This window comes from Cololabis saira, chromosome 13 (assembly GCF_033807715.1).
Source record: "Cololabis saira isolate AMF1-May2022 chromosome 13, fColSai1.1, whole genome shotgun sequence".
Classification (NCBI taxonomy): domain Eukaryota; kingdom Metazoa; phylum Chordata; class Actinopteri; order Beloniformes; family Belonidae; genus Cololabis; species Cololabis saira.
In genome coordinates this window covers 11,129,644-11,156,582 of record NC_084599.1, presented here as the reverse complement: position 1 = coordinate 11,156,582, position 26,939 = coordinate 11,129,644, and the positions used below count along the sequence as shown (strand labels likewise).

At 39.4% G+C, this 26,939-nt stretch overlaps 1 protein-coding gene across 6 annotated transcripts in view; it reads right to left on the bottom strand.

Annotated features, from left to right (window-relative positions):
* dot1l (DOT1-like histone H3K79 methyltransferase) overlaps window positions 1–26,646 on the bottom strand; it is a 37,127-nt gene extending 10,481 nt beyond the window's left edge. For 4 of the 6 annotated variants that reach the window (XR_009783920.1, XM_061737677.1, XM_061737679.1 and 1 more), the window contains exons 1-23: window positions 26,318–26,646; window positions 14,575–14,618; window positions 14,397–14,471; window positions 9,019–9,082; window positions 8,679–8,907; window positions 8,421–8,515; window positions 8,251–8,313; window positions 8,063–8,118; window positions 7,725–7,804; window positions 6,168–6,236; window positions 5,975–6,081; window positions 5,356–5,397; window positions 5,171–5,266; window positions 4,777–4,996; window positions 4,556–4,669; window positions 4,267–4,358; window positions 3,963–4,064; window positions 2,562–2,699; window positions 2,209–2,334; window positions 863–1,299; window positions 654–750; window positions 255–401; window positions 1–43 (exon numbers count right to left, since the gene is read on the bottom strand). Coding sequence is in view for 5 of the 6 variants with exons in the window: in XM_061737677.1 (XP_061593661.1) it covers window positions 1–43; window positions 255–401; window positions 654–750; window positions 863–1,299; window positions 2,209–2,334; window positions 2,562–2,699; window positions 3,963–4,064; window positions 4,267–4,358; window positions 4,556–4,669; window positions 4,777–4,996; window positions 5,171–5,266; window positions 5,356–5,397; window positions 5,975–6,081; window positions 6,168–6,236; window positions 7,725–7,804; window positions 8,063–8,118; window positions 8,251–8,313; window positions 8,421–8,515; window positions 8,679–8,907; window positions 9,019–9,082; window positions 14,397–14,471; window positions 14,575–14,618; window positions 26,318–26,398 (2,617 nt within the window). In the remaining variant the exon portion in view is untranslated. The remainder of the gene's footprint in view (window positions 44–254; window positions 402–653; window positions 751–862; window positions 1,300–2,208; window positions 2,335–2,561; window positions 2,700–3,962; window positions 4,065–4,266; window positions 4,359–4,555; window positions 4,670–4,776; window positions 4,997–5,170; window positions 5,267–5,355; window positions 5,398–5,974; window positions 6,082–6,167; window positions 6,237–7,724; window positions 7,805–8,062; window positions 8,119–8,250; window positions 8,314–8,420; window positions 8,516–8,678; window positions 8,908–9,018; window positions 9,083–14,396; window positions 14,472–14,574; window positions 14,619–26,317) is intronic. The other 2 variants (XM_061737678.1, XM_061737681.1) reach the window with 1 other exon arrangement.
* Window positions 26,647–26,939: the final 293 nt, after the last annotated feature.

The window sequence follows — 26,939 nt, the reverse complement described above, 5'->3', positions numbered from 1 at the left end:
CATTGCTCTGCCCTCCCTGAGATACAGGACTTGGAGTGTTTCTCTAAAAGACAAAAGGCATAAATACATCAAAATAGAAAATAATGAAACAAAGAAAAAAAAAAAAGACTAATAGTTGTAAAACTTACCCAGATAATCAAAATGTGCCAATCATAGTTTATCAAAATCAAGCAATCGTGCAATGATTAATTGCATAAAAAAACAGTGTCCTTGTTGGATTACTGTGACGTAGAAACTGTCATGAGCAAACTCACCAGTCTCTCAGCACGGCTGGGAAGCACAACACTGGCCAGTGGGATGCTTACTGGTAACTTGTTTGGGTGGACAGTGCTCAGAGGGATGCTGATTGGAAGGCTTGTGATGTTGTCACCCTGAACAGATGGACTCCTCTCCTTAGCAACCTAAAGAGCGGGAGAACGAGCCTAAATATTCCACTTCAATTTTATTCATTATAGCTGGCAAAGTTTTTTCAAATAACACATTTAGACTGAATATCAAAAATTTGCTTCTAGATTATGAAGGATGCTAAAGGAAGATAATAAAAGGGCAATAAAACAGCCAGATACTTCTAAAGCATAGGGAGAACACAAAAAATCTTATTCTTACAGTTAATTCAAAACAAACATGCAAACACAAAAATGAGAAAAATTTACCCTATCCGAGCTTTTGGGATTGATCTGAGCATCAGATGTATTGGGAGAGGAACAGTTTTGCTTGGCCCCAAGTGGAGAGTTAACACCCCCCACTTCCCTAAGAAAAACAAGGAAATTAAGTGTACTTTAGTAATCGGATACCTGCAAAACCACTTGAATACATTTAAAAAACAATATTCTATTCCTGAAAATATTCAGGACCAACCAACCTGTGTGTGGTCAGCCCCGGACCTCTCAAGTGAGCAGAGGCGGTGGGATCTTGGTTGAGGTGCCTTCTCAAGGCAATTTTGGCAGGGGAGAAACGTGTGTAGTCAGGAAGAGGGTGTGAGGAGCTTTGCTGTCTCTGACGAGAATCAGGAGTGCCAACCACAATCTCATGATCTGGAGAGATGGGCAGGTAGCGAGAAAGCTCACCTTTTGTATTAGCTGAATCAAAACAAGGAGAGTTGGTGCCATTGACTGAAAGCTCGGAACTAACACCATTGAGAGCTGGGGCGGAGGACAGGCCGAGCTTAAAGGTGTCCATGTCTGTGGAAGTGCGTGAGTCCAGACTCCTTCTGTACGGAGAGCCCTCACAGGGGCTGTAGGACTTGAGCTGAAGCAGCTCCTGTTGCCTTTGACTTTTCTCCAGCTCCACAATGCTGATCTACAAACAGACACCAGAGGGAGCCATTACACGGGATAACAGACATTCAACTATATACAGTAGAAATAGATGTTATCACAGCTCTTCTGAAAATCTACATATCAGTCATTAGTCAGGGGGCAAAGGAATTTGTGTCCAAAGTGGGATTAATATGACAAGTAGAGCAGAGTGCAAAAGAAGGTGGAAACACTGACTGCGTTTACATGCAGCCAATAACCCTTTTAAAACCCAGATTTTGGCAATAACCCGAATTTGCACGGCCATGTAAACACCAATAACCCCTTTGAATAACTCGAATTTTCTCATATTCAGGTTTTTAAAAACTTGGGTTACTCCTTTTAAAACCCGAATATTGGGTCATGTAAACGTCTAACGGAATATCCCGATCAAATGGAACATGAATTTGTTTTCTGCGCATGCTCTGTTCACAAGGAATCTTGGTCTTTTGAGTCCAGGAAGTTCTTCTAAACACGGAGAAACGCAAGACCACGCCACACTTTTGGAGTGAGGAGGAGACTAATCACTTCATAAATGTAATGAAGGATATGAACCGTTTGGCATTTGTAGACGGTAGAAAGTACCGGGATAGCGAGATTTACAAGAAGGTGAGCGAAAAGTTGTGCGAAGCAGCATTTGTTTTGAATTTGGATACAGGAAGAAGCGGAAATGACTCTAATTGCGTCATCACGTTCTCCGTGCGTCGCTGGTTTGATCGGGATATCCCGAATGATTATTTACCATGTAAACAGGGATAACCCTGTTTGCTCACGCATGTAAACGGAATATTCCAAATGTTTCAGTAACTGGAATATTAGCAATAACCCGAATTTTGACTGCATGTAAATGTAGACACTGACTGGACTAATTTGGAAATTCAGAACCGGCCAACTGAAAAGGTGGAGTTTGTACCTGCAACTCTAAGCAGTGCTTCTGTTTCTCAGAGATCTGCCTGCGCAGTGCCTGCTTCTCCTTCAACAAACTCTCCAGACACAGAGAGCCCCAATCTAGCTTCAGCTCTTCACATCTGGACTTCAGCTGAAAAACAACAAGCATACTTAAAAAAAAACAACAATTTTTTTGCTTTTCAAAAAGGAAAACAGAGAAGGTTCAAGTTAGATAAATCATTTTCTAGTGACTTTCTGAGACTTGAACTACTGTGGCACAGAAGAGCGGTAATAGGCCTAAAAAAAGGCCTGAACCTCTGATGATGCTGTAATAGCAGGTTGGACGTGACGACAACAGTAACAGGCTCGAGGTCTCACCAGTAGCAGACTATGATCTCTCAGCAAGGCCATGTCTCTCTCAAGCTGCTTAGTCTGCTCCTTCAGCTGACGATTGTGGGCTGATATCTCTTTCTGTGCCTGAAGAAGGTCTTCTACCGTCAGAGCTTTTACTCCAAGCTGTTTGCACAAAAACACAGGTACACATGGTCTTACAGTAGCTTAAAGCAGTTCATTTAGGTTTATCTCGCTTCAGTGATGATCAAAATGATAGGATACTTTTTAAAACAATCCTTTTCTGACTACCTCTACCATGAATGATAGATGTGGTCAAAAATGAAGGTGCTTGAGCGTGGTTCTGCAATCACTCTGCGTTGTCACTTTACAAACACATCTACCTGTTATATCTTGTTACTGAAACTCAGGGGCCGTCTCAGAAATGCGTGGAACTATGAATGTGGCAACATTATAAGCCTGAAACTTTCCACCAGTTATTTAAAACTGAAGGAGCCTTTCAGATGAGACCTGAATCCTCTTCAAGAGCCAATACCAGAGGTCCAGTTGCAATCTATTCAAACATTTAGGGTTACCATGACACGTATAACTGAAAATCTACACCTATGTGTGAAACCAAAGGAAGTGTAGTGTGCTCTGGTTGGCCCTTTAGCTTTGCACTGCTGTGTTACAGAGGCCACAGCACACAAATAAATGCTTAGTGCTGGGGTGAATCTTAAAATAAAAATGAAGACTGGTGCCACTACAGTTTGGACGTCTTTTTTTCCTTTAGGATTTGTATCACTTTCTTTTTTTGTGACAAATATCAGTTGTTGATCCTGGTCCCTCACCTTGAGTTAAATTTCAGTGTTCAATTTACTTTCACTCTCATCAGGATTCAATGGGTGTCTGATAGTACACAAAATCCTTAGTTTGGTTGAGATCAACACAGCCTACCGTCAATGAGCCTTAATATAAAATAAAACTATCAGTTTGATGATTGCTCTGTTATATTACAGCACTGCAAGAAACATACAAGGTACATAAAGTCTGTTACGGAGACACTGCTCCATTATGGAAGAAAATCATAATCATGATTTCTGGGGAAACAATGAAATCCACATTATTTAAAACAATAATCCATTGAGTTCCAACATGTTACATTTATTGAACTTAACATAAAAATGTAGAAATTTCCACTGTAAACTTTGCATGCAAAATATTTTGTTTAAACAACAGAAGACCCTCAATATTACTTAATGTTACTTATGTTGCATGCAAAATGGAGAAGGGAATCCCCTTCGATTTAAATGACATATTTATGCTATCCAGAGAATCATAAGTCAAAGTATATTTAGCTCCTTGTTCATAGAAATATGAGGCAGTGCATTTTTTTGATCACCAACAAGGGATGGTTATTGACATTCAGAGGTGACTATGGCTTCATACCTCATCCAGTTTAGTCTGAAAGAGACCTTTGATCTTGTCCTTATGAGACTGACAGAGCGAATGGAGCTGCTCAGCCTGTCCTGATAAGTCTCTGTGTTTTTGCTGGAGACAGAGAGAGAGGGAGGGGGTTATGGATATAATTAGGAAAATGAAAAAAAATCACAATGAATTATATTAAATGAAATATTTTACTGGATTATCTCTATTTTTGAGCATTTTCTACGTAAAACGCCTTTAGCTGACTTTGTTGAGAATTGGCACTACAGAAGTAAAGTTAGGTGATTTCAATTCAAGCACTACTCACCTTCTCCTGCTCTAAAAGTTGCTGGATGTTGGTGCGATACTGAGGAGTCTTCATGTAGGCCATGAACTGGAGGTATTGGACTTTGATGTTATCTGGGAGAAGGACAATGTTTTTGTTAGTTGGTGAATTGCACAAAAAAATAAAATAAAAATCGCAAAATGGACACAGACAGACAATATAACACATCACAACAAGCTTAATCAAAATATTACATTTTCTATGTGCAACAAAATAAAGAACTATGATTAAAATAAACTAAAAAGAGAAAAAAGCTATGATACTAATTTACCTAGCAGTTGTTGCAGACCAGGAGGAGTTGGGCTCAGCAGCAGTTGACCAGGCGTATAGTGCTGGACCTTGGGAGGTAGCTGGTAGAAGGAACTCTGAGGTGGCCGGTATGCATCTAGAAAACACACACACAAAAAGGTTATTTAAGACTAATAATATCCAATTCTTAATTTCAGCTTTAACAGCTCCAATGGTGAGAAGAACATGTTTGCGCCCTCTGACCCTGAGGTGGTGCCGCAGAAAGGGTCTTGGCATGCAGCAGATCCAATGCACTCTGATTCTTCTTGTTCTTCTCAGCAGCAGGGACAGCTTTCTTGGGTCGACCTCGTTTCTTATTGTTAATCTTGCGACTTTTGGACAAAAGACGGGTTCTTCTGGGTTTGGCTGACGGCTTGACCACTGTCACCAAGCTAGGATGCTCCTCCTCACCACAGGAATCCTGCTGAAATGCACACCGACAAATAAACAAATATATTCATGCAAAAAGAGAGACCTTGATTTGTTATTGTAATTGATTTGTATTAGGACAACAGAAAATGTTTTGCGACGAAGGAGACACAATGTAGGTTAAGGCAATAAAAACAATAAAGGTTTTGTCAACTGGTTACTATCATACCTTGTTCTGTTCCTTAGGTTTAGTTGGGGTCGTGCTGTTGCTTTTACTGTCCTTTGTTTCCTTCTGGCCTCGTCGCCTAGCTGCCTCTTGTTCCTCCTGATACAAGATTAATCAGTTTCATACAGAAAATAACTACATTCCGCGACAAAGCCAATACACATTTAGAAAACGATAATGTGACTCACCCTGAGTTTAGGATTTTTAAGACTAGCAAAATAGTTTTCAAGCTGAAGGATGAGACAAGAAGAAAGCGGATATTAGGTCATTATTGTTATTACTTTTATACATGTTCAAATCCAGCTAATCACAATCTATTTTATTGTTCACCTTAAAGAAAAGAAAAAAGATAATAAAAAAATGAATAACGTGTGTTGTATGCTACATTAATAATTCAATTTGATGAAAAGAGAAGAGTAACAATTGCCAGGCAAACAGCTTTCGATGCTGCAAGAGAAATACAAACAGGATGAAGCTGCCCGCCAGTTTTTCCCACGCAGTGTTCCCACTGGGTCCCCCGCTGTTAATCACTGATTACTTTAACTGACTACCAAAATTACATACATCACAGTAATTTCTTATTGTGCTAGCCTGTGAGAGCCTCTCTGTCATCAGACTACTCACTCTCGGGGCTAACTACTCATTAAGACGATACCAGTTGCTATTATGGCAGCCTCTCTCTGGCATTTACTTGGTTGTACCATTTCAGTTTATTTGGATATCATTTGCTGGGATTTCTAGCGTTTGCACTTTTGATCACCCGTGTGCAGCAGTTAAATCAGGATTAAGAAAAGGTTAAACACTTACTATGGTGCGGTCTATGGTATGCAGGTAGTAGGACACCGGCTTCCCAGTCCATGATACGGAGCCCCTCAGTGGTGAAAGCTCCACCACACGCATTATTGTGCCAATATCTGCAGCACAAATGTAAATGTCAGATGGCATGAAAGGAAGGCTTACACCTAAAAGTCTATTGTTTAATAATTCTGGCAGCACTAACCGCTCAAGTTTCGACTGTTGATTCGAAAATTTAAAGGTGCAAAAGGTTTTGAGGATACAATTTTCCCCCCTTAAAAAGAAAAACAAACAGCATTAAGACATACTTAAATAATATTACAACTACTTATGGTCAATACATAGACAAACCACAATAGTACATTTAAACACTTCCCTATTAAATGCAGTTATCCATGGTTATATAGTACTTTGTCATAGTTTATATTTAAACAGTTATTGATTTAGTGAGATCAAATTCTAATAGGCAGAATCATGGGAAATGGGGTCTATCTATTCAGGAAAGCGAAAAGATGCACCCGGGGCATGGAGCCAATCAGAGAGAAACCGTGTACACTCACACTCCTATGGTGAATTTAGAGTCCACAATAAACCTGACATGAAAGTTTGTGGACCAGTGGAGGAAGCCGAAGAACCACGGAGGAACAGGGAGAATATGAAAACTCCACACGTAAAGGCTACAGCAGTTTTAGGAACTTGCCGTTACCCACCACACTACTGTGCTGTCCTACTGGACTTCATCGGCCACATATATCTTTAATTAATTTAATTAATTTAAAACAGATTGTTACCTAGTAAAATTGTAAGCACGTTTAAAATAAGAGTAAGTAGATATGAGCTTCGAGGGAAACATATGATTGAAAAACCAAAGTCTAGGACTAAAATTAAAGATCAATGTATTACTGTAAGGGGTGTAAATATATGGAATGCACTTGATGAAAAATTGAAGATGTGCCAGTCGATTCATGCATTCAAACGTTTGTTTAAGTTTAATGTGTTTGAAAAATATGAGGGATCCAGTAGATGATACTATTGAGGAATTATGTTCGGGATTGTGTAAATAATGTGATTTTTTTTTTTTTTTTTTTATTATGTTTTGTATGTTGCGATCTGAATAAGTTGATCATGTGAGAAGAGTAGGCGTAAATAAGCAATAGCTTCAGCCTATTCCTTTTCGGTTAGGTCTCTTTTATTTTTATGTGAACTAATGCTTTCAGTTGGTGTCTACATTATGAATGACTTGACCGAAATAAATATATTTTCATTCATTCATTCATTCAATGCCATTGACAATCTTTAAAAATGAGTCCCATTTTTTCTAAAGTATCTGCTTTATTTAGTTTCTTTTTGATGCAAGTCACTTGGTGATATTTAAAACAGAAGAATCAAGAATCAGTAGAATAAAACTGACTATTTGTATATTCAAAAGGATGCTGAAATGAATAACTAAAAATGTTCAAGAAGTGAGAATTTAAATACTTCGACTACTTTTACGCTTCTGTGGCTTCTGTTGTTGTAGTTTGTGAAGATGCCTCCACAGCGTCAATGTTCAGACTGAATTCTGTCAAGATCACAGTCTGCTACTTGAAGCGCACGTTAAATATTTTACAGGGAAAAGAAAAATACAGAGGGTTATAGCCATTCCCTGGATGATTTTAAAAATGTGACCACTTTTATTTTTTATTTCTCAAACATATCTGTATGAATAAAACCTATGGTCGAGCAGTAAAGTTTACTTGGTGCTTAGCTGTGAAGAACCAACCTTCCTTCATGTTAGCGAAGCGTTCCTTCAACTGATGATCTACTTCTGGACCAAAGGCAAAGTTATTCACAAAAATAATACTGTAAAACAGACAAAGGAGAAGATACTTTAGATATGCAGTTTAAAAACAAAACAAAATAAATGTATTGAGCAAATTTAGAATTTTTCAGAACACACTGATTGAGCAACACAAAAAGAACCCTACAGCTCCACCTCAAGCTTGTTCATATACAAAATGAGAGTCGCCCTGGCTTATAAGTGCTGTGTGTATGGGGCTTTTTTGATAGCGAAAATTAACTCTTTTTTCACTGCGGCCATCAACAAGTCTGAAACTTCACCTCGTATTGGCGATCCTTTCTTTCCATTCTTCCGACAGAAAATCCCCTCTCTCCAGCTGGAAAAAGGATTAAAATATCTTCAGCTATGGCAAAAATCATTCATACTTAGATAATTTTTAATTGTAAACTTGTAATGACTACAGTTAGAAGTAATACTCAGAGTAAATGTCAAACAGGAAGCAACTTACTGTGTATTCCCCATGTTTCTTGCCATACCATTTCATCCATTTTTTAAACTCTTTGTCCATACTCTGTAAGAAAAAAAACAAAAAACACATGAAGCCAAAGCCTCCTTCCTTGGTCCTTTTTCTGCTATACTTTTCATAGTTTACGTTTCTGTGAGCTACAAGGCAGTTACCTCTGCATAGGTAGCTGGAATGTCTGCTTTCTCTACACCATAGTAGTGTTTACAGTTGGTTGCTGCTGCAACCTGTAGCACCACCTGCCCCACTCCTGCAAATGAACGGATAACAAATGTATCAACCTTTTCTTATCTTTTCTCACTGTCTCACTTTTTACAACCGACTGCTCTTTCGAGACAAAAATTGTGTTAAAAGCAGCGGTGACCCATTTCTTTCTCAAACACCAAAAACAGAACCAAAAACAGCCGACTAACCACTGCCAAGGTCAACGAAAGTGTCATCTTCCATCATTTCCATCTCGTCAATGATCTGAGCAACCAGGTCAAAAGAAGTCTCTCCATAAACCTCAGGGGAGAAGGGTTCATAGTTATTCAGCTTCTCTGGATCAGTCACCGAGTGGTTGTACACTTGCTGTAGGATATGTCTCAGAAGCCCGTTGGAAGGACGCTTGTTAAGCTTCATGGGCTGGGTGGTCCCCTTCCACTGTAATAGGATTTTCATCAATTAATACACTCATATTTATCTCAACAGTCAGTTTATCTGCTCAATGTGCTTTGACTTTAGCCAAGTAACACTTCCAACATGTAGACTCACCAGCTGGTGGATGCTGTCAATAGCCCTGTTGTACTTGTCACAAAGTCTCTGCATGCTCTCAAAGCTGTGAAAACAACAACACACAAGATTAATATAAACATGTTGTTGAACAACTTCATTTTGACCCTCAGCCAAAATATTTAATGGATTTTTTTTTTTACTCTTATTCTATATAATCAACATTATTTGGGATTATGGGTGTTACATGGATTAAACTATTGTCATCAGCACCTCATATTTTAGTTTTATGTTTTTTTGTTTTATTTAAAAATAAAAATAAAAATCAACAATGAGCAATGGTGAAAAGTATGGAGGAAAAAAAAAATAAGACTGCCACAGAGTACTGCTTACCGAACTGGTTAATGATTAAAATGAACTTTATTTAATTTGACTTGTACAATGTATTTACTTTCTCTGTAAAATACATTAGAAGATATTTATTGCAATTTGTGCTATACCAATAAACTGAACCTAATTGAAACAAATGGTCTTGCAGTTAATGCACATAATTTTAATATTTAGTCAATATTTAATGTACTGCACTGAGAAATCCTGTTTTTTTCTGGTCTTTAAGTACAGTACTTGATAATTCATTAAATTCAGTTCAGTTTTAAATGTTATAGTCTATTGCAATACAAGTCATCTCTAGGTGCTTTCCAGAGACCTAGAACATCGAGCAAATTATTATATAAACAATGCCAGGTAAAACCTGTCCTAGTAAGAGAAAAACCTAAAGCAAAAAAGTGGCAAGAAAAAACCTTGAGCAGGACCTGGCTTATAAGGGGGGCCCCTTCTGCCGGAGGCCAGGCAGGTAGGAAAGAGACAATGAAGAACAGATAGGAGGCACAAAAGACAAGATATATTAGTAATAATTATCCATTAGCTGGATAACTAAGAGTGCAATGTACATGTGACTGATACATGGTTAGTTGGTGTACTACAGAGACAACTATATAAACAAATGCAGACAGCAGACACTGCGTCGGTCAGAGGGTGGAACTGCAGGTCAACATGCAGCTCTGGAAGCTCTGGCCTGAAAACATGTAGAGACGAGACAAAGAGGGGGCAGACCAGCACAACAAACTACAAGAGCAATGGAGTGCTATTGTGCTTATGAGATATTTGTAATTACTGTATGAGGATTGAACTTTAGAAAGGAAAGAGAAGAGGAAAGAGAAGGGTTGAGGGGCACCGCTCAGTGGATCATGTTGGTGTCCCCCTGCAGACTAGATCTATAGCAGCATATCTATGACGGAGCTACGTTTATGACCAGCTGCTCCAGTCTCGTCCTGTAGCTGCAGCTATGACTACTGGCCCTAACACAGTTGAGTTTACACCAACTAGAGGCTTACTAAGCACCAGCGTTGTGCATGAACGAGTTCAAATGAACGCTTTCATTTCTGTGAGAACGTTGAACTGAACGCAACATATTTACAAATAAAGAACTTGAACGCGAACTTGTTCATTCTGCAGATCACAAACTGGAATTTGAACTGTTCAGATTATGTGAGTTTCAGCTTCAGTGTTTAGGTCCAATTATTACGGAATAATCCTTCTCATTTCACCAGCGGTGCACATTTAAAATAATCGACGAGACGAAGACATCACACTACACTACATTACCCACAATGCAGCGCGTACACTAGCATAACAGGCACCAGCTCCATGGCAACGGTGGCCTGAGCCCGGTGCAGTCTTTACATGACCAGTGAAGAGAGGGACGTTGCGGACGTTGCGGACGCAGCGTCAGCGAGCTGTCAGATGATGATCCGCTTATGATTATTTTACACATCCTCTCCCAAAGAGTCCAACGGTAAAAATCTAACCTTTCTGTGCAAATTATGTCCACCTGCGCCGAGAAAACAAGTCAGAGCGTCTGCCTCGTCAACTTCAAATTGTAAACGTCATGTGGAATTAAAACATCCGTCCAGTGTGAGAAAATATCTGCAAGTCCTTGACAATCAAACAAAATTATCAGGAAAGACCAAGAAGACCCAACAGCCCCAAACGATCCCAGTCCCACTGCTGCACCTTCAGAGGTTTGATTCCCCAGCAACAGTTAGACAAACTGATAATGGACTACATTGTTGGAGATTTACAGCCTCTGAGTAAAGTTGAAAAGCCACTAGGACAATACATGATTGGCTACAGCAGGGTCTCCAACCCTGGTCCTCAGGACCCCTGTCCTGCATGTTTTAGATGTTTCCTTGCATCATCACACCTGATTCTAATTAATGGTCGCCATCAGCTTGTCATCCAGTTCTGCACATGTCTGTTAATGACAGTCATTTTTATCAGGGTGATGAAGCAGGGAAACATCTACAACATGCAGGACAAGGATCCTGAGGACCAGGGTTGAAGACCACTGGTATACGGTGAACAGTTTTAGGATGGGGGGGTGTTTCATTCGTACTTCTCCCCTAAAAACATTGAAATAAACTGAATTTGAACTACCGTAGTTCAAAATGAAAATGGTGAACTATGAACGTGAACTGTTCATTTTTAAACTATGTAAACTGAACTTTGAACTAGTTCATGAGAAGTATGAACTTGCACAACACTGCTAAACACTAACCACAGGCTTTACTTATCCCAGATTGGAAGTTGGTTCCATAGTAATAGTGCCTGATAGCAGAATGCCTGTCCTTCAAATCCACATTTGGATACTCTAGGAACTACAAGTAAATCTGCCCTCTGAGAACGGAGAGCTCTGTTAGGAACATAACATGCCATCAGGGCTTGAACATATCGCAGAGCTAGGCGGTTTAGGGCTTTATACACAACATTTTGAATTGGATTCCGAGTTTTATGCTGAGCCAATGGAGGGGGGCTAACTCTGGAGAGACGTGGTCTCTCTTGTTGATTCCTGTCAGTACTGGGGCTGCTGCATTTTGGATCACCTGGAGGATATTCAGAGAATTACATGGGCACCCTGCTAATACATTACAGTTATCTAGTCTAGAAATTACAAATGCATAAATTAGTTTTTCAGCACCACTCTGGGAGAGGATGCTCTTAATCTTTGTGATTTTAAGGAGATGGTCGACGCTGTCTTAAAAACCTCATTAATTGCTCCTTAAATGACTAATCCTTTAAAAAAAAAAAAGAAAAAAAAAAGACTAATCCTGATCAAAAATAACACCACAGTTTCACACAGTAGTAATGTGTACGCAGTAGCACCTAGAAATCAGCAGGCATGTCGCTGCTGTGGTATTCATTTGGAATTTCATGACTGCTTGGCAAATCACTCTTGTATAAAAGTTTGATTTGAGAGCTGGACTGACTTACATGACTAACTTAACAGTGTCAAACCTGTAAAAATGTAAGGAAGATAAATGCGAGGAACACCGTCCAGGTGAGTATTTGAAGGCTGCATATAATCTGTTACCTCCTGTAAAACAGAACCTCTCACAGCAGGCAAAGTGGAATCTATAGCAGACTGATTTATTGAGGTCTTCTGAGAAAACAAAGTTTTCTCTCTTTCAAAAAATTTCTGGAATTTCTAGGAGACCTCTGGAGAAGCCAGAACTTGATCATTAGCACAGGGGTTAAAGTTAAAAGCATGAGAGAGAACAAGAAGTCAATAATTGTTGCTTTAAACTATGTTGAACAGGTAAAAAGTCTAAGCTAAGAGTGGCTCTCTGGTATGTTGATAACAGTAGTGTAAGACACCCAAAAAACCTGGAGCTTCTCCTTCTTCCACTTCCTTCAAGCACATTTGCATTCATGTACAAGAGCCTGAACAGTAGCATTCATCCAGTTGAGAACATGTGTAATTCGGCAGCACCAAAATATTAAAAAGTACCTTCAAAGTTTGAAATTGGTAAAAACAAAGGTGCTCTTTAGACAGGCGAGATTACTTCAGCCAAGTCTTGATCTGAACACTTCAGCTCCTTACCTTAACATAGTAATCTAGTTTGATACACATTCCTGCAATTTCTTGATACACAAGAAATTGCAAGAAAACCAGGATTTAACATCTGTGAGACAGTCAATAAAAGAAGTCGGTGGAAGTGATGAAGAGGGTTTGGTGGACACCAGTGATGCATGGGCTGATCCAAAGTTAGCGGTCGACCCGGGTGGTAACGAGTCAGACAAAAATATGCATAATGATATTCAGGTAGGGTTTAGTCGGGATGGTTAGTATAAATATTGTACTTTGAAAAGGAATATTCAAACACAATTTTATAGCATATAAAAATGCAAACGCTATATGTCATAAATACAAATACCTCATTGGCAAGAAGATGCAGCACGAGCCTGCGGCACGAGCGTGCGTAACACGAGGCAGCTCATGGAGACGGTCAGGGAGAATTTTTATACAGTGGGAATTGAAAACAAAAGCATACACTCATAGAATTTTTTTTGAAGAAATAGTGACTCAAGAGGATCCTTGTGGTGGCATTGTTATTTGTGGCAATACCATCTACAAATATGTGGGTCTGATCTATCAGGGTAGCACCATGCTGCCTCTGGTCTGTGTGACTTCTAAAAGGGAACAGCCTTACGATAATGCTGGCGCAAGACGTAATGTCTTATGTAGTAAAGTCCCGGACTGACACAGACTATATGCCAATGGCACATGAACATATCCACACTCCTGTTTGCTGTTCATATAACCTTAAGGCAATAACTAATCAAAAGCTTACGTTTATTTATTTCATTTTTGAAATTAAGAAAATTAAAATGCTGGCTGTGTAGCGGGTTTGGTATTATTTTGTGTGATCAAAATTTGCGGTTCGGGTTGGCTGAAAACATTGGGCGATCACACGTCGTTTCTAAACAAACCCGCGTATCACCGGTGGATACATAGAGCTGGGCGTCATCAGCATAACAGTGGAAGTTGATGTTAAATTTATGGAAGATTTTGCCAGGAGTAAATAAATTATGACAGAACCTTTGGGAACATCTGTGATATAACTCTCTTAAGTGGTGCATTAGCAAAACAACTTTAGCAGAACAGCTACATTTACAGTGCCATATAGCCATAGGGGGCAATTTGCAGTCACAAGCATAGTAGCTCTTTTGCAATGATAATAAATCTATTGCATATTCAAACATGTCTTTATTAAAAAAAAAAAAAAAAAATTATATATATATATATATATATATATATATATATATATATATATATATATATAGTGGTTATATATTCTAGCCTCCTTGCATATATAGTAGGGGACAGACAACAGCTGCTCCCCCACAGATAAAGCCCTATCTATGTTTGCTGCTATGCAGTTCCTCCTCCCTGCTGCTCACTCAAATTACCGATGCAGCTAGATGTGTTGGTGTAAAGAAGATTGCTTAGGGAAATTAACTCACTAAATCTAACAACAACGTTTCTAGATGATAACAGTATGATGCAATTCAAAACTCACCTCTTGGTGTCATAGTCAATGAGTACGTAATTTTCCATTGCCAGTTTGAGGTCTGGGATTTCCTCACACACCCACCTAGAAAATACATACACATTGCATCATGACTAAATCAGATATTTAACACAGTCATGTCACTGTGGGAGTTATCAATGGCTAGGATAGAGATAAAGTCCCTTACCGAATGGTCTCGATGATTTCATGAGCAGCATCATGGTGTTTATCCTTATGAGAAAAGAAAAAAAAACATTATGAAACACTCAAGATAACATCCTATGTTCAACAGCATCACAAATTACAACCACCAACATGACCATTAGGCGTAATCAAGTTGTTTAAAAAAAAAAAACAGAAAAATGGCCATTATTATTTAAAAAGGGCACACAGACTAACTTCAGCTTGACAGTACTGCAAGGCCAAAACACTACTACTCTAATTCATCCTCTAATTATAGTAACATAACAACAAAAGCATATTTATAAATGAACAGAAAGCACGTTTTATGTTTATTTGTTTTATGTAAAGCACTTTGTGTTGCATTTAATGTATGAAAGGTGCTTTATAAATAAAGTTTGATTTGACATTTTGGAAATAACATTAATCATTTCCCACAGAAAGTTTAAGGACCAAGATCAGATCAGAGATCGCATGGGCACACCTGTGCAAATGGCCATTGACTGTAGTGTCAATGTTAAAACTCTGCACCAGGCACCTGCCATATGGAGGTTACTTTGTACATTGCTACATTGCAACAAATTACTTTGTACATTGCTAGGTCACTTTGCTCCACCTACCATCCACTGTGGCGAGTACATAAAACAAATAATGAAATAAATTATAATAAAACAATTTTTTACTTTCCATAAGTTCCCATTCGACCGATAGTGCCCTTATCAGTTTTGATCGGAGTTCTCAAAATAGTTCAAAGCAAGCCGATCCAATGACGTTTACAAAACAAACTGCAGCCAGGGCGTGCGTTCCCACATCTCAGACCAAGGTCTCCTAAGGGGGCGTGGCAGTCGCTACAAAACATCAACACTGAAAATGGCGTCGCCAGTATAGGAGTTTTACAATGTCCGAAAAGGACAACAAATTTGCAGTTTGCAAGGTGTTTGCAAAGGAGAAACCCTGAGGAGGAATATTACAAAAGAATTTCAACACAACGAAGCTGATAAGACATTTGAAAGTTTCTCACACACGGAGTATATTGAATTTTCAAAGTTGGCTGCTGCTAAGGCAAAGAAAGAAAAGGAGGTGCAGCAACGCCACCAACTCAGGTGAACGTAACAGAGACCTAGAAATGACAGCAACAACAGTCAGAAAAATAAAGAACTACATCATAAGGTAATGAATTCATAAGCCTTGATAATCAGCCACTTTCTGTTGTAAAAGACATTGGGTTTAAACGCGTCGTTAGCTGCTTGGATCCGCGGTACGCGGTGCCGCGTCATAAATATTTCACTGATGAATGCCTGCCGGAGTTATACCAGACTATATACAGTCACGTCCAAAGCCTTACGCAGGACGACAGTCGTGTCAGTCGGCTTCACGGGTGACATTTGGAGTTCTAGTGTGAAAAGTTGTGCCTTACTCACAAGAGCTTCATAGGTCACATGCGGCAGATGCTATCGTTAAAGCTTTCGCTAAGCTGTCATAATCAATTTTTAATTCTAGGATTTAATTCCTTTTTCCACAGGAAAACTAAGGTTTAATTTACAACTTGTATCAACTCTAAGAGAGTGACATGTCTACTGTTGTCTGTGTTGGTGCACTGCACATGTTGTACACACATTTATTACCACAAGAAAGCTTATGCTCGTAAGCTACACTTACTCTTTGTAAGCCGAGTCTAACTGTGTATTCACACCTAAAGCGTCAAAAATCGCCAGTGGTCGGTCAGGAGGCTTTCATCGCGCCGCTTGCAGTAGGCAGGCACGCACGCACGCACGCACGCACGCACGCACGCACGCACGCACGCACGCACGCACGCACGCACGCACGCACGCACGCACGCACGCACGCACGCACGCACGCACGCACGCACGCACGCACGCCCATCTGGGTCCACAAAGTGCTGCGAACCCGGCAAATCCACGGGGAATTTCATCGTCTGATATCGAAACTACGTTTTGATGATACTTGGTTTTGCAGTTATTTCCGCGTTGACAAGAGGGAGTTTGGTGCTGTCCTTAACAAGGTTGGTCCTGTGCCGCTCGGTGGCGCAGTGGGTTAAGCAGCGGCTCATATACTGAGGCTACAGTCCTCCTGCAGCGGATCCTCCGTGGATCAACAGCAACTATGGGCCAGCCATTGGTCTCGGTGAATGGCTGCAGTCTGTCTGCGGTGAACACCATTGACACACTGGATAGTAGCGAATCGGTCATATTGTTTAAACTGTGTTTAATGATTAATTAATTAATGATTTTGCGTTGGACCGATGTAACAAATAAAACAGTTCAGACCATACAGCTCCTCAATCATCAGTAACGTGTTTCCCATGAGCAGAGTTAAGGGTAAGGGTTTGCCAGATAAAATATATTAATTCCTGATAAAATAAGTTTGTGTGCACAGCTATGCTCATGGATGCATGTGAATGAGTGTAAGTTCAATGTGCATTGAGGCTTCGCCGCTGCTCATTTGCATAAAGTGGAGATTCTTTCAACTTCAAATTGACGCTGTGGACGCTTCCTAATACAATACCAGTGTTGTGTACATGAAACAACAATATTGAACAATGTATGGATTTCACGCTGTGATCGGCAATATCGGGATCAGCAGACACTGCTTTTGGTGATCGGCCCTCAAAATCCTGATCGGTGCATCTCTATAATGCAGATGGCATTCCAAGTAGGTTTATTTCACCTGGACACATCATGTGAGACGCAACATAACCATGACAATGCAGAAACACACTACAACACTTTTTCCATCATAAACTAAACGGAAAAGGGACAAGGGTTGTATCGTTCTCTCTTTATGTAACATCAATGATGGTTACACAGCAGAGAAAGTCAGTAATAGAAGACACGGCTAACATTAGGGCAGTTAGGAGCCTGAAGACAGTACAGAGGGAGAAGAGGACCATATAATCTAGAAATGCCTGTGCAACTGCGAAAAAGGGATAGCCATTTTAGATTATAAATAGCAATATGAGCAAGTTGTTCTGCTAAATACAATTTGAGTGGCTGTGCCGAAAAAATAATTTCCAACCTTGAATAGTTGTTTTTATGTCTCTGTCATATTACATATGACATGAACAATTCTGCCCCCCATGTGTTCAAATGTAACTAGGGATGGGCAATATGACTTAAAATAAAATATGATTTTTCTTTCTCCCTTTAAAACACCAAATCTGATTTTGGATTTTAAACTATTTATATTCTTTCAAAAAATAAAATCATGTTATTTGGCTAAACAAGTGTGCTCGAATGTTGTTCATGTACGGAGCACCAGAGCAGATCACCTCAATTTTAGAGATCAACACTTGGAGTCACTTAAAACTACTAAGACTCAAAGTGGTACAATACTCTCAGACAAAACTTATATCAAATAAAATAGAATATATTTTTCACACCTAGTGAATATATCTTTAGTAATGTTAGCAGGAGCTGAAAAGCTCAGTGGGAGTAATGGCACCCAGGTTTCATGTAGAGCAAAGCCAGGCTGAGCCCGTTTCCTGAGCTGACCCACTGACCCACTTTCAGTCTCCCGTTCCAGTACACTACCAAGGATGTCTCTCGCAGAGATTAGGAAAGGAAGAAATATGAAAAAAAAGAATCAAAACAAATACAAACACAGTTAAAGCAACAAATTTGAAAGACCACAAACTGTGGCGTAAGCAACAAGGACAGTGAGAGACATTGGGACGCCTGCTATTTGTCAGCTCTCTGAGGCTTGGCACAGCAGCAACCGCTTACAGCCTGGAGCTCCCGGCTTCCCGCTCAGTATTGCCCGCCACTACTACTTCCGCCATAGCGAAAACACACATGCGCACACACTCAAATATATAAATATGGTCAAACAGGAAACCTTCTGCTACTACTTTTAGAACAACATGTTTGTTACACCTCCATAAATCAATCTAGAGACTCTGTGTTGCTGAAAAACACCATGAGCATTCAACGTTCTTGCAATTACATGAGCACAACAGATTTCCACTGCAGCTTGCAGGCAGTTTCCACAACAGACTCAATGTTTTGCAAAAAACGTCTTTAAAAAATAAGAATTAATTGAATGTATTTTCTTAACAAATACAGATTTTCAGAGGATAATGTATTGATTCTGAGCTGCCCTCCTGGTTCAGGATCCACAAAGAAGTCTGTCATGACAGTGAAATTAGAAAAGTTGCAAATAAGTCTGATTTGTGCTGTTATGGATAAGTTGTCATTATCTCTACCAAGGTTTTTCTTTTCTTTTTAAAAAAAAAAAAAAAAAAGGGTATTAACCTATGAAACAAGAGCAGCTCTAAATATAAATCATAGTGCAAGACTACATAGGCATTTATTGCAAAAGGTTAGTTTTTGTGCATGCTCATACACTCAAAGTCAAATTAACCTGCAAGCTGCACTTAACACACAAACACAGAAGCTATACAGGATACTCAAGTGCATGAAAAAGACTGTGTGAGCAGTGGGGTGGGGGGGGTCACCTGCTCATACAAAGACGGCACACAGCAACACCAGAACAGGGCTGCTGCTAAAAATAAACACTGTCTGACAGTGAGAGTGAGACAAAAAGAACAGAAGAACCTCCTCTCTTATACCCGTAGGTCTGACGTATCCACTACTCTGCATCGTCAGTCAATCTCTTGTAACGTACAGTACAGACCAAAAGTTTGGACAGACCTTCTCATTCAAACAAATGGGGAAGTGTGTCCAAACTTTTGGTCCGTTAGTCTTGGCATAGAAGCTTTACACCCGACATTGCTACACCCAGCAGCCCATTCGGACAAATGACTAAGGCAGGTGCACACCCATGTACTACCCCACCTTCTATTCTGTTGTCTGGGCTTTGAGCATCAGGCGATACCAAACACAAAATCTGTCAGTCAGACCTCATGTTGGAGGTCCAGATGTTAAAAACAAAGCTGTACCAGGCACTTATTTTAGCTTACATGACTTATATACAGTTGCAGTCTTATACAGTTTAGGCAGAGCAGTTGCAGAGATGCATTTCCAACCAAGCCAACTATACCACAACTCCAAGTTGTTCAGTTAACTGTTAAAATAATTTTCTATGACTGATATGGGATAGTCATCCAAATCATTGAATTTTGCAGTTTTGCCCATTATTGTTGTGGCTTTCTGGATTTATTTGGGGAATCTCTCATTTCTGAAAAGCAAACACCAGAGTTCACTGATGTGGTTCCTCCGCTTTGACTCCAACTCCCCATGCTCTTTTACCTGATGGCTTCTTAAATACTCAATGAGGTCGCAAGTTATAGGGATGTAATCAACCAAAGAAATTTGTGGTTGACTGAAGCCCTAAAATTTGGACAAAAATTTGAGTATTTGTCAATTTGCGTGTGTGTGGTGGTGGTGGGATAGTAGTCGTCGACAACACCCTCCCACCACAGCTAGAAAGAGACAGGCGTGCACAGAGAGAGAGAGAGAGAAAAAGAGAGACAACGCTAATTACATTAACAGCACACAGGTGGGTCGGAGTGAGAGGATTAACAACTAGGTTGTTGCAGGTGGGTGACGTTCAGTTACAAAACAATTACTAGACTGTAGATATGTTCATATTGTCAAAACAGACGGGGAAAGTTGGCTTACCGTTTTCAGGTGATACGCTAAGTTTGATGTGGAGTTGTGATATCCAAACTGTTGCTTGCAAAGTTTGCATTCAACTTTTTTTCTATCGTCTATTTTTATGAAATTCTGCCAAACTGCAGATGTCTTTGACATGATAGAGTTCAACAAACCGGACCGTGTCTTACTTTATCCATCTGTTTCTAGTCAGTGGGTTGGGCTAATCCAAAATAGCAAAAAAAAAAAGGGGTGTCCAAAGATAGACTGTTGCCTGTGAAAGAGATGTGCTCTGAAATCATGCCCTTTAGAACTTGGTACTATCCTCCTGATGAAATTAAAGAATCGATCAGAATTCAACTAATAAATCGACCAGTCGACTGCGAGATTACAGCCCCTACTTCAGACTAGGGGTGGGTATTGCCAAGGACCTCCATTACACATCACGATACTTGAGTCCCGATACAATATTGGGATATCCGAATTTTGCGATTTATTGCAATTTTATACATAGTTCACTGAAAACTGTAAAAGGCATTATGCCTCTTAAAATCAGAGTTGCAGGTACATCAGATTTTAGTAATAATTAACGGGACAAACTGAGTCAAAACAATGTAATTCAAATTATCCATGCTGTTTTATTGCAACTATACAAGCTAAAGTTCCAACATATTTGTATGTTTTTCATATTATTTACATAATATAATATTACTTAAGCCCATGTATACAATAAAGTCATACTGGCTTTACAACCCGTCTAAAACATGATTTATTATTTGATTGAGAAAAAAAAATACATACAAAAAAAAAAAAACGATATTCAAATTTTTTATATCAATATCGAATCGGACGGCAAAGTATCGCAATATATTGCCATAGATATTTTTGACCACCCCTATCTCAGACAGTTTTAATCATCAGACCTCTGAAAAGTTCTATTATGTATTATTTCAACATAACATAACGCCATATTGCCAACACAAAGCTAGATGGGTCCAACAACTCACTGATTCTCTACCTTTTAACAAAAACATGAAGTTGAAAGGTGGTGCAGTTGGGATTGTGTTCATATGAGTTGTTTGGTATTGGATGGTGCATAGATGTAAATACTCAGATACCAACACCCATATCTTTGTCAGAATTAGTAATTATTTCCAAACCTGGTATTGTGAAGCATAAATCAGTAACAGTCTTACATTTTGGCTCCATCCATACGCAGGAGAGGTAGGACATGTTTGTTCATGTGCAGCCCATCATTGGTCACTATACCTTATGGAAAAGACATGGATCCAACAGCCCTAAATGAGGCACCAGTCAAAAGCTAACAATCTTGGGTATATTTTGGATTCCACGGATCAAGAATGTTTACACGCAACCTGAACTCAAATTACACATTGGGTACAGTTGCCAGCTTATGCGAAATTATGCAATGGGAGTTTGTGTGGATGGATGAACATCGGGGTGAGCGATTTTGAGGGGTGAGCTGAGTTTTTCTTCTTGCAAAGCCCCGGTTTGTCATTTCTGTGGCAAGTTGTTCAAACAATGGACCATCCTTTATGGTTCCGGACATACGCCGGTTTATAGCGTCCTCGGTCTGAGGCAGAAACTTTTGTACATAAGGCAAGTGCAGAAAACAGCAGAACTGTTATAAAGCTAAATGCTGTAATCGGTTTGGTAGTGCCCACATGAGCAACCAGACGGACAACTAACTGCACCAGAGGTAGACTTCATATGGAAGCATTTAAAGATGCACAGATGTGGGATTTTAATGAAAGACAGAGAAAAGCTGAGATGAAAAACAGAATGAAACAGCTCAATAATCCAAAGATGGGGTATTATGTCCGACTGGTCGCATTTCACTTACAGCCTGTGTAAGCCATGCACATATCAACACAGAGGCCGATATTTGTGCTCTGTGGGTAAGATAACCAATCTTAATCTCTATAGGAATGTAGAATGCATCTATGTGGGGTGGGACCTTTTGTTACCAGCAAGCAGTTAAACAAGAGCAAATTCTGGTTATTCAACAAGACTGGAAGAAATGACTTGAGCATAAATACTGGCACATCATGCATACTTGAAGTCTATTAATATAACACACAGCAGTCTCATATCGTCCTCCCTACAGAGTTGACCATATGGACAGAAAGGCGGGAGTAGACATTTTTTTCCTCTTGAAAATAGAAGAGCACCATGTGAACAGACTCCATATTTTAGAACTCCACATGCATCAGATGTTTCTAATTCAATGACAGCTACACCCAGAATAAACAGCTAACACACAGGTCAAGTCTATGTTGAATTCCTGACATGCTTGTTCTCCTTTTCTAACTCTACAGTTTATTAGATAAGAAAGCACTCAAGTCAATAAATAGGGAGGAGCAGTGAGTGATTTGATGACTAATAAAACTTACTAAAACCTATTATGAGAATGGAATAGACAGCCTAGATGTCGGAACCGAAAGAACCAGATTGACAAGACAAAGTCCAGTGTGGGCGGATAGGAAAAGAACAAAGACACCTTACTCAGACATTCTGAGAAATTCTAACTTTTTTAAAAGTCAGCACAGACTTTCTCACCACAATTACTATAAATGGAAATTATAGTATAAAGTAAATGCACTAAAAGAACCACAGAACCTGCATTTGCTTCCCTTTCCGCTTCTATTGAATGACTCAACTGGTATCAGCCACTGACAGCTATGTAGAAATACCAGAAAGATAATGACTTCTCTTTCTAGGCAAGCATGACTATCATTACACAGGAATCAGCCGATCTGTGTATCAACTGATCAGCTCTGGGTATAGAGTACAAACTACCAAACAACTCAACTGCTCCCACTCATGGGGATGTTAATAGGTGGCCGAACATTGAAGCAACATGAGGAATGCAACACTGCTGTTCAAATAAGAGCACCATGGCAAACGGAGTTCAAATAAGTCACACATACAAATGGGTGAAAGATGAAGTGTAATTTCAATGCACATTGGGACTGATGATTCTACAATCTCTGAAAAAAAACATGATGTTCACTCATTTAGTGCTTTGATGATAGTAGTGTGAAGTAGTATCCAACACCACATTTGACAGTCATCACAGCTGGCGACTCCCTCTCTCCGAATCTTGCCAAAACCACCAGATCGTCTCATTAATCAATATTTTTCCTCCGTGTACATATGTCTACAGTTTATATGCTGCCATGCTTCTTGTGGGCTACACGGTGGATCAGAGAAGATTAACCTATTTCGAGACTTTATGTTGAGTATATCCATGAGTATATGTAGCCGCAAGAAGAATACACACACTTTGCTCAAAAAGATACAGGTACAAAAGGTACAAACAGACTCTTGCTCAAAGAGACACAGGTACAAACTAGGTCGGATTATCCATATACTGAACCGGGCGAGCGCCCAGGAGCACCAGCCAATGAGGGGGCACCAAATCAAATGACTAACTGGACCATATTATAATGTAATAAAAATGACTTGGTTTTATATAGCGCCCTTCAAGGCACCCAGAGCGCTTTACAGAGATCATTATTCATTCATACACATCCTCACTGGTGGTGGTAAGCTACGTTTGTAGCCACAGCTGCCCTGGGGCAAACGGCCCCTCCGACCACCACCAAACATTCATACACATTCAAACACATTCACACGGGGTAAGGCGGGTAAGGTGTCTTGCCCAAGGACACTACGACAGCAACTGGGACGAAGCAGGATTTGTCACCTGAGCTACTGCCGCCCCGAATATACAGGACTGTCTCAGAAAATTAGAATATTGTGATAAAGTTCTTTATTTTCTGTAATGCAATTAAAAAAACTAAAATGTCATACATTCTGGATTCATTACAAATCAACTGAAATATTGCAAGCCTTTTATTATTTTAATATTGCTGATTATGGTTTACAGCTTAAGATTCCCAAAATATTCTATTTTTTTTTTATATAGGATATTTGTGTTCTCTTATGCTGTAAGCCATGATCAGCAATATTAAAATAATAAAAGGCTTGCAATATTTCAGTTGATTTGTAATGAATCCAGAATGTATGACATTTTTGCATTACAGAAAATAAAAGGACTTTATCACAATATTCTAATTTTCAGTCCTGTATGTCATATTTTGTTATTTTCTCTATATATTTGCTGGAAGAGGAGCAAACAGGTCCAGCAGTAACCAATGATATAATAAAAATACACGAAAATAATAAATTGCGTTTGAGTGAGTGCCTTAACAACCTTAAATCTAACAGCCTACACATTGCTATTTTATTAATGTGCTGTTCCCTACCTTCACATAAGCTCATTCAGCCTGTTTGATTGTTATTAGTCAGATGATGATAGTTAACATGTGGTGTTAATTTGGCATGTGAGTTGCATTCTGATTGGAGCATCAGTGTAGTTTGGCGTTTGTAGACTCATGTCTATCTGTGGTGTTACTCTTAGTTGGTTGCTTGTTTTACATTTATTTGTACTTTAGTTTATTAAGAATCCCCATTAGCTGGTACCATAGTAACCAACTAGTCTTCCTGGGGTCCACAAAGAACAACAACAAAAATATAAAACAGTCAATCACACCATCCACAATATATAATACATTTACAAATACAATTATAAAATATCTGATGTTAAAACACTCAAGACAAACATTTAATAATTTTTACAAACCTAAAATTCATTTGCACTAAACACAAAACGGAACCATTCGACATACAGCCAAGTCTACATTATAATACTATGTTAATACTATGTTATTAAATACTTGTTTACTTTCTATACAACAGAGATAGTGAAGCAGATTATTCGACAGGGTTATTGCTCTAGTATGAGTGTTGAGCATGTACTTCAGTAATACGTTCATGTAAATCTATATCTCTAAATTTCCCTTTTTTTAACGTAAAATATGTGAGGAGGGGGGCACTTCAAGTGTGGTCACCCTGGGGAACCACACTGAGTTAATCCTTTTTTATATCATAGGTTGTTGTCTTTTATACCGTGTATGTTATATGTATAATTTTTTATGGTACTATGGACCTCTTCTCGAGATGTGTCTTTAATAAAGTGTGAATTGAATTGAGTTAATCCTGGTCTGGGTACAAAGGTACAACAGACTGGAATTATGTTAAATCGTAGTAATAACCAGGTCGGGTGATCACTGACTAGAGTCCCTGTTTGTTACAAAACCGCGGTTGAATTGGTTTGATATTGGATATTCGACATTCAAAGACATCCATTTAACTTGTGATACATACCACTGATTTTGGTCATATTGCTTGTGATGCGTTCATGGTCATCTAGACTATATCACAAGAGAGTAATTATTATAAAATCATATTATTGGCTGATTTAATGAGGTTTAATGATGATTTAATGAGGTTTAATGAATTCAACACCAAATGAATTCAACACCCATAAAACTTGTGATACATAACACCGATTGTTTTCAAACCACTTGTGATGTGTTCATGGTCATCTAGACTATATATCACAAAACAGTAATTATTAAAAAAAAAAAAAAAAAAAAAAAAAAAAAAAATCATACTATGGGCTGATTAATGTGGTTTAATGAATTCAACACCCATAATAAACAATTGGTGTTATGTATCACAAGTTGTATGGGTGTTGAATTTATAAAACCACATTAAATCGGCCCATAATATGATTTTATAATAATTACCGGTACTCTCTTGTGATATATGACCATGAATTCATCACAAGCAAAATTACCAAAATCAGTAGTATGTATCACAAGTTTTATGGATGTCTTTGAATGTCGAATATCCAATATCAAACCAATTCAACCGCGGTTGTGTCTTTAATAAAGTGTGAATTTAATTGAGTTAATCCTGGTCTGGGTACAGAGATACAGCAGACTGGAGTGATGTTAGATCGTAGTAATAACCAGGTCTAGAGTCTCTGTTTGTTACTAAACTCCCTCGGGGAAAGGCTCAGCCGGGTGTGCTCATGCTCACCCGGCTGAGGCTCATGCAGGACCAGCAGGATCAGCCCGACAGAGGTGTGGATCTGCCCCGGTGCTGGTTGGTGAGGACTGTCACCAGCTGCACCGGCACCGTGACCCACATCCCCACGAGCTAGCCGGGCTAGCCCCGAGCTACGCGGCTAACAAAGACAAAAACAGAGGCGTTCCGCCCGCACAAACCCCGTGTGACACTCACGTATACCGGCAGCGGCCAGGGGTAGCCAGCAGGCTCTGCTCCGACCGGCGACTTGAGCTTGAGCTCCAGCTTTTCTCCCATATCCCCCGCGTCTCTGCGGCTCCGCGCGGCTCTGCTAGGCTGCTGAGCTGCTAGGACGGGAACATGTTGGTGGAGAAACTACACTGAAACTTGCCGTCCCAACACTGATCCAAGCTCCACACTGGGGGGAATATGGCACACGCGGTATAATCGAGTGTGTACAAATGTTTAAGTCGGGGTTCTATTTTGAATAAAAAGCCTTTTTTTATGTCCACTGGCAATAACACTCCGACCGTGTCGCCGCCATCTTGCCGGCATGAATAAATATGGCAGTGAGGGGGGGTGACGTCAGCCGGGGGCCGGGGAGACTGGTTTATGGTTCCGCGTCAAAGCCACGCACAGCCTACAACTTTCAAGTTTTTTTTTTATCAAATTTCATTTTTTTTACCATTGGAAAAATTAACTTCGGAAAAATACAACCGTGGTCATATTTTTCAAGAATTTTGGTTTTTAATATTTATTTAATTTGCTACATTGATTTGTTAGGTTAATTGATGATTCTAAATTGCCCGTAGTGTGAGCGTGAGTGTGCATGGTTTGT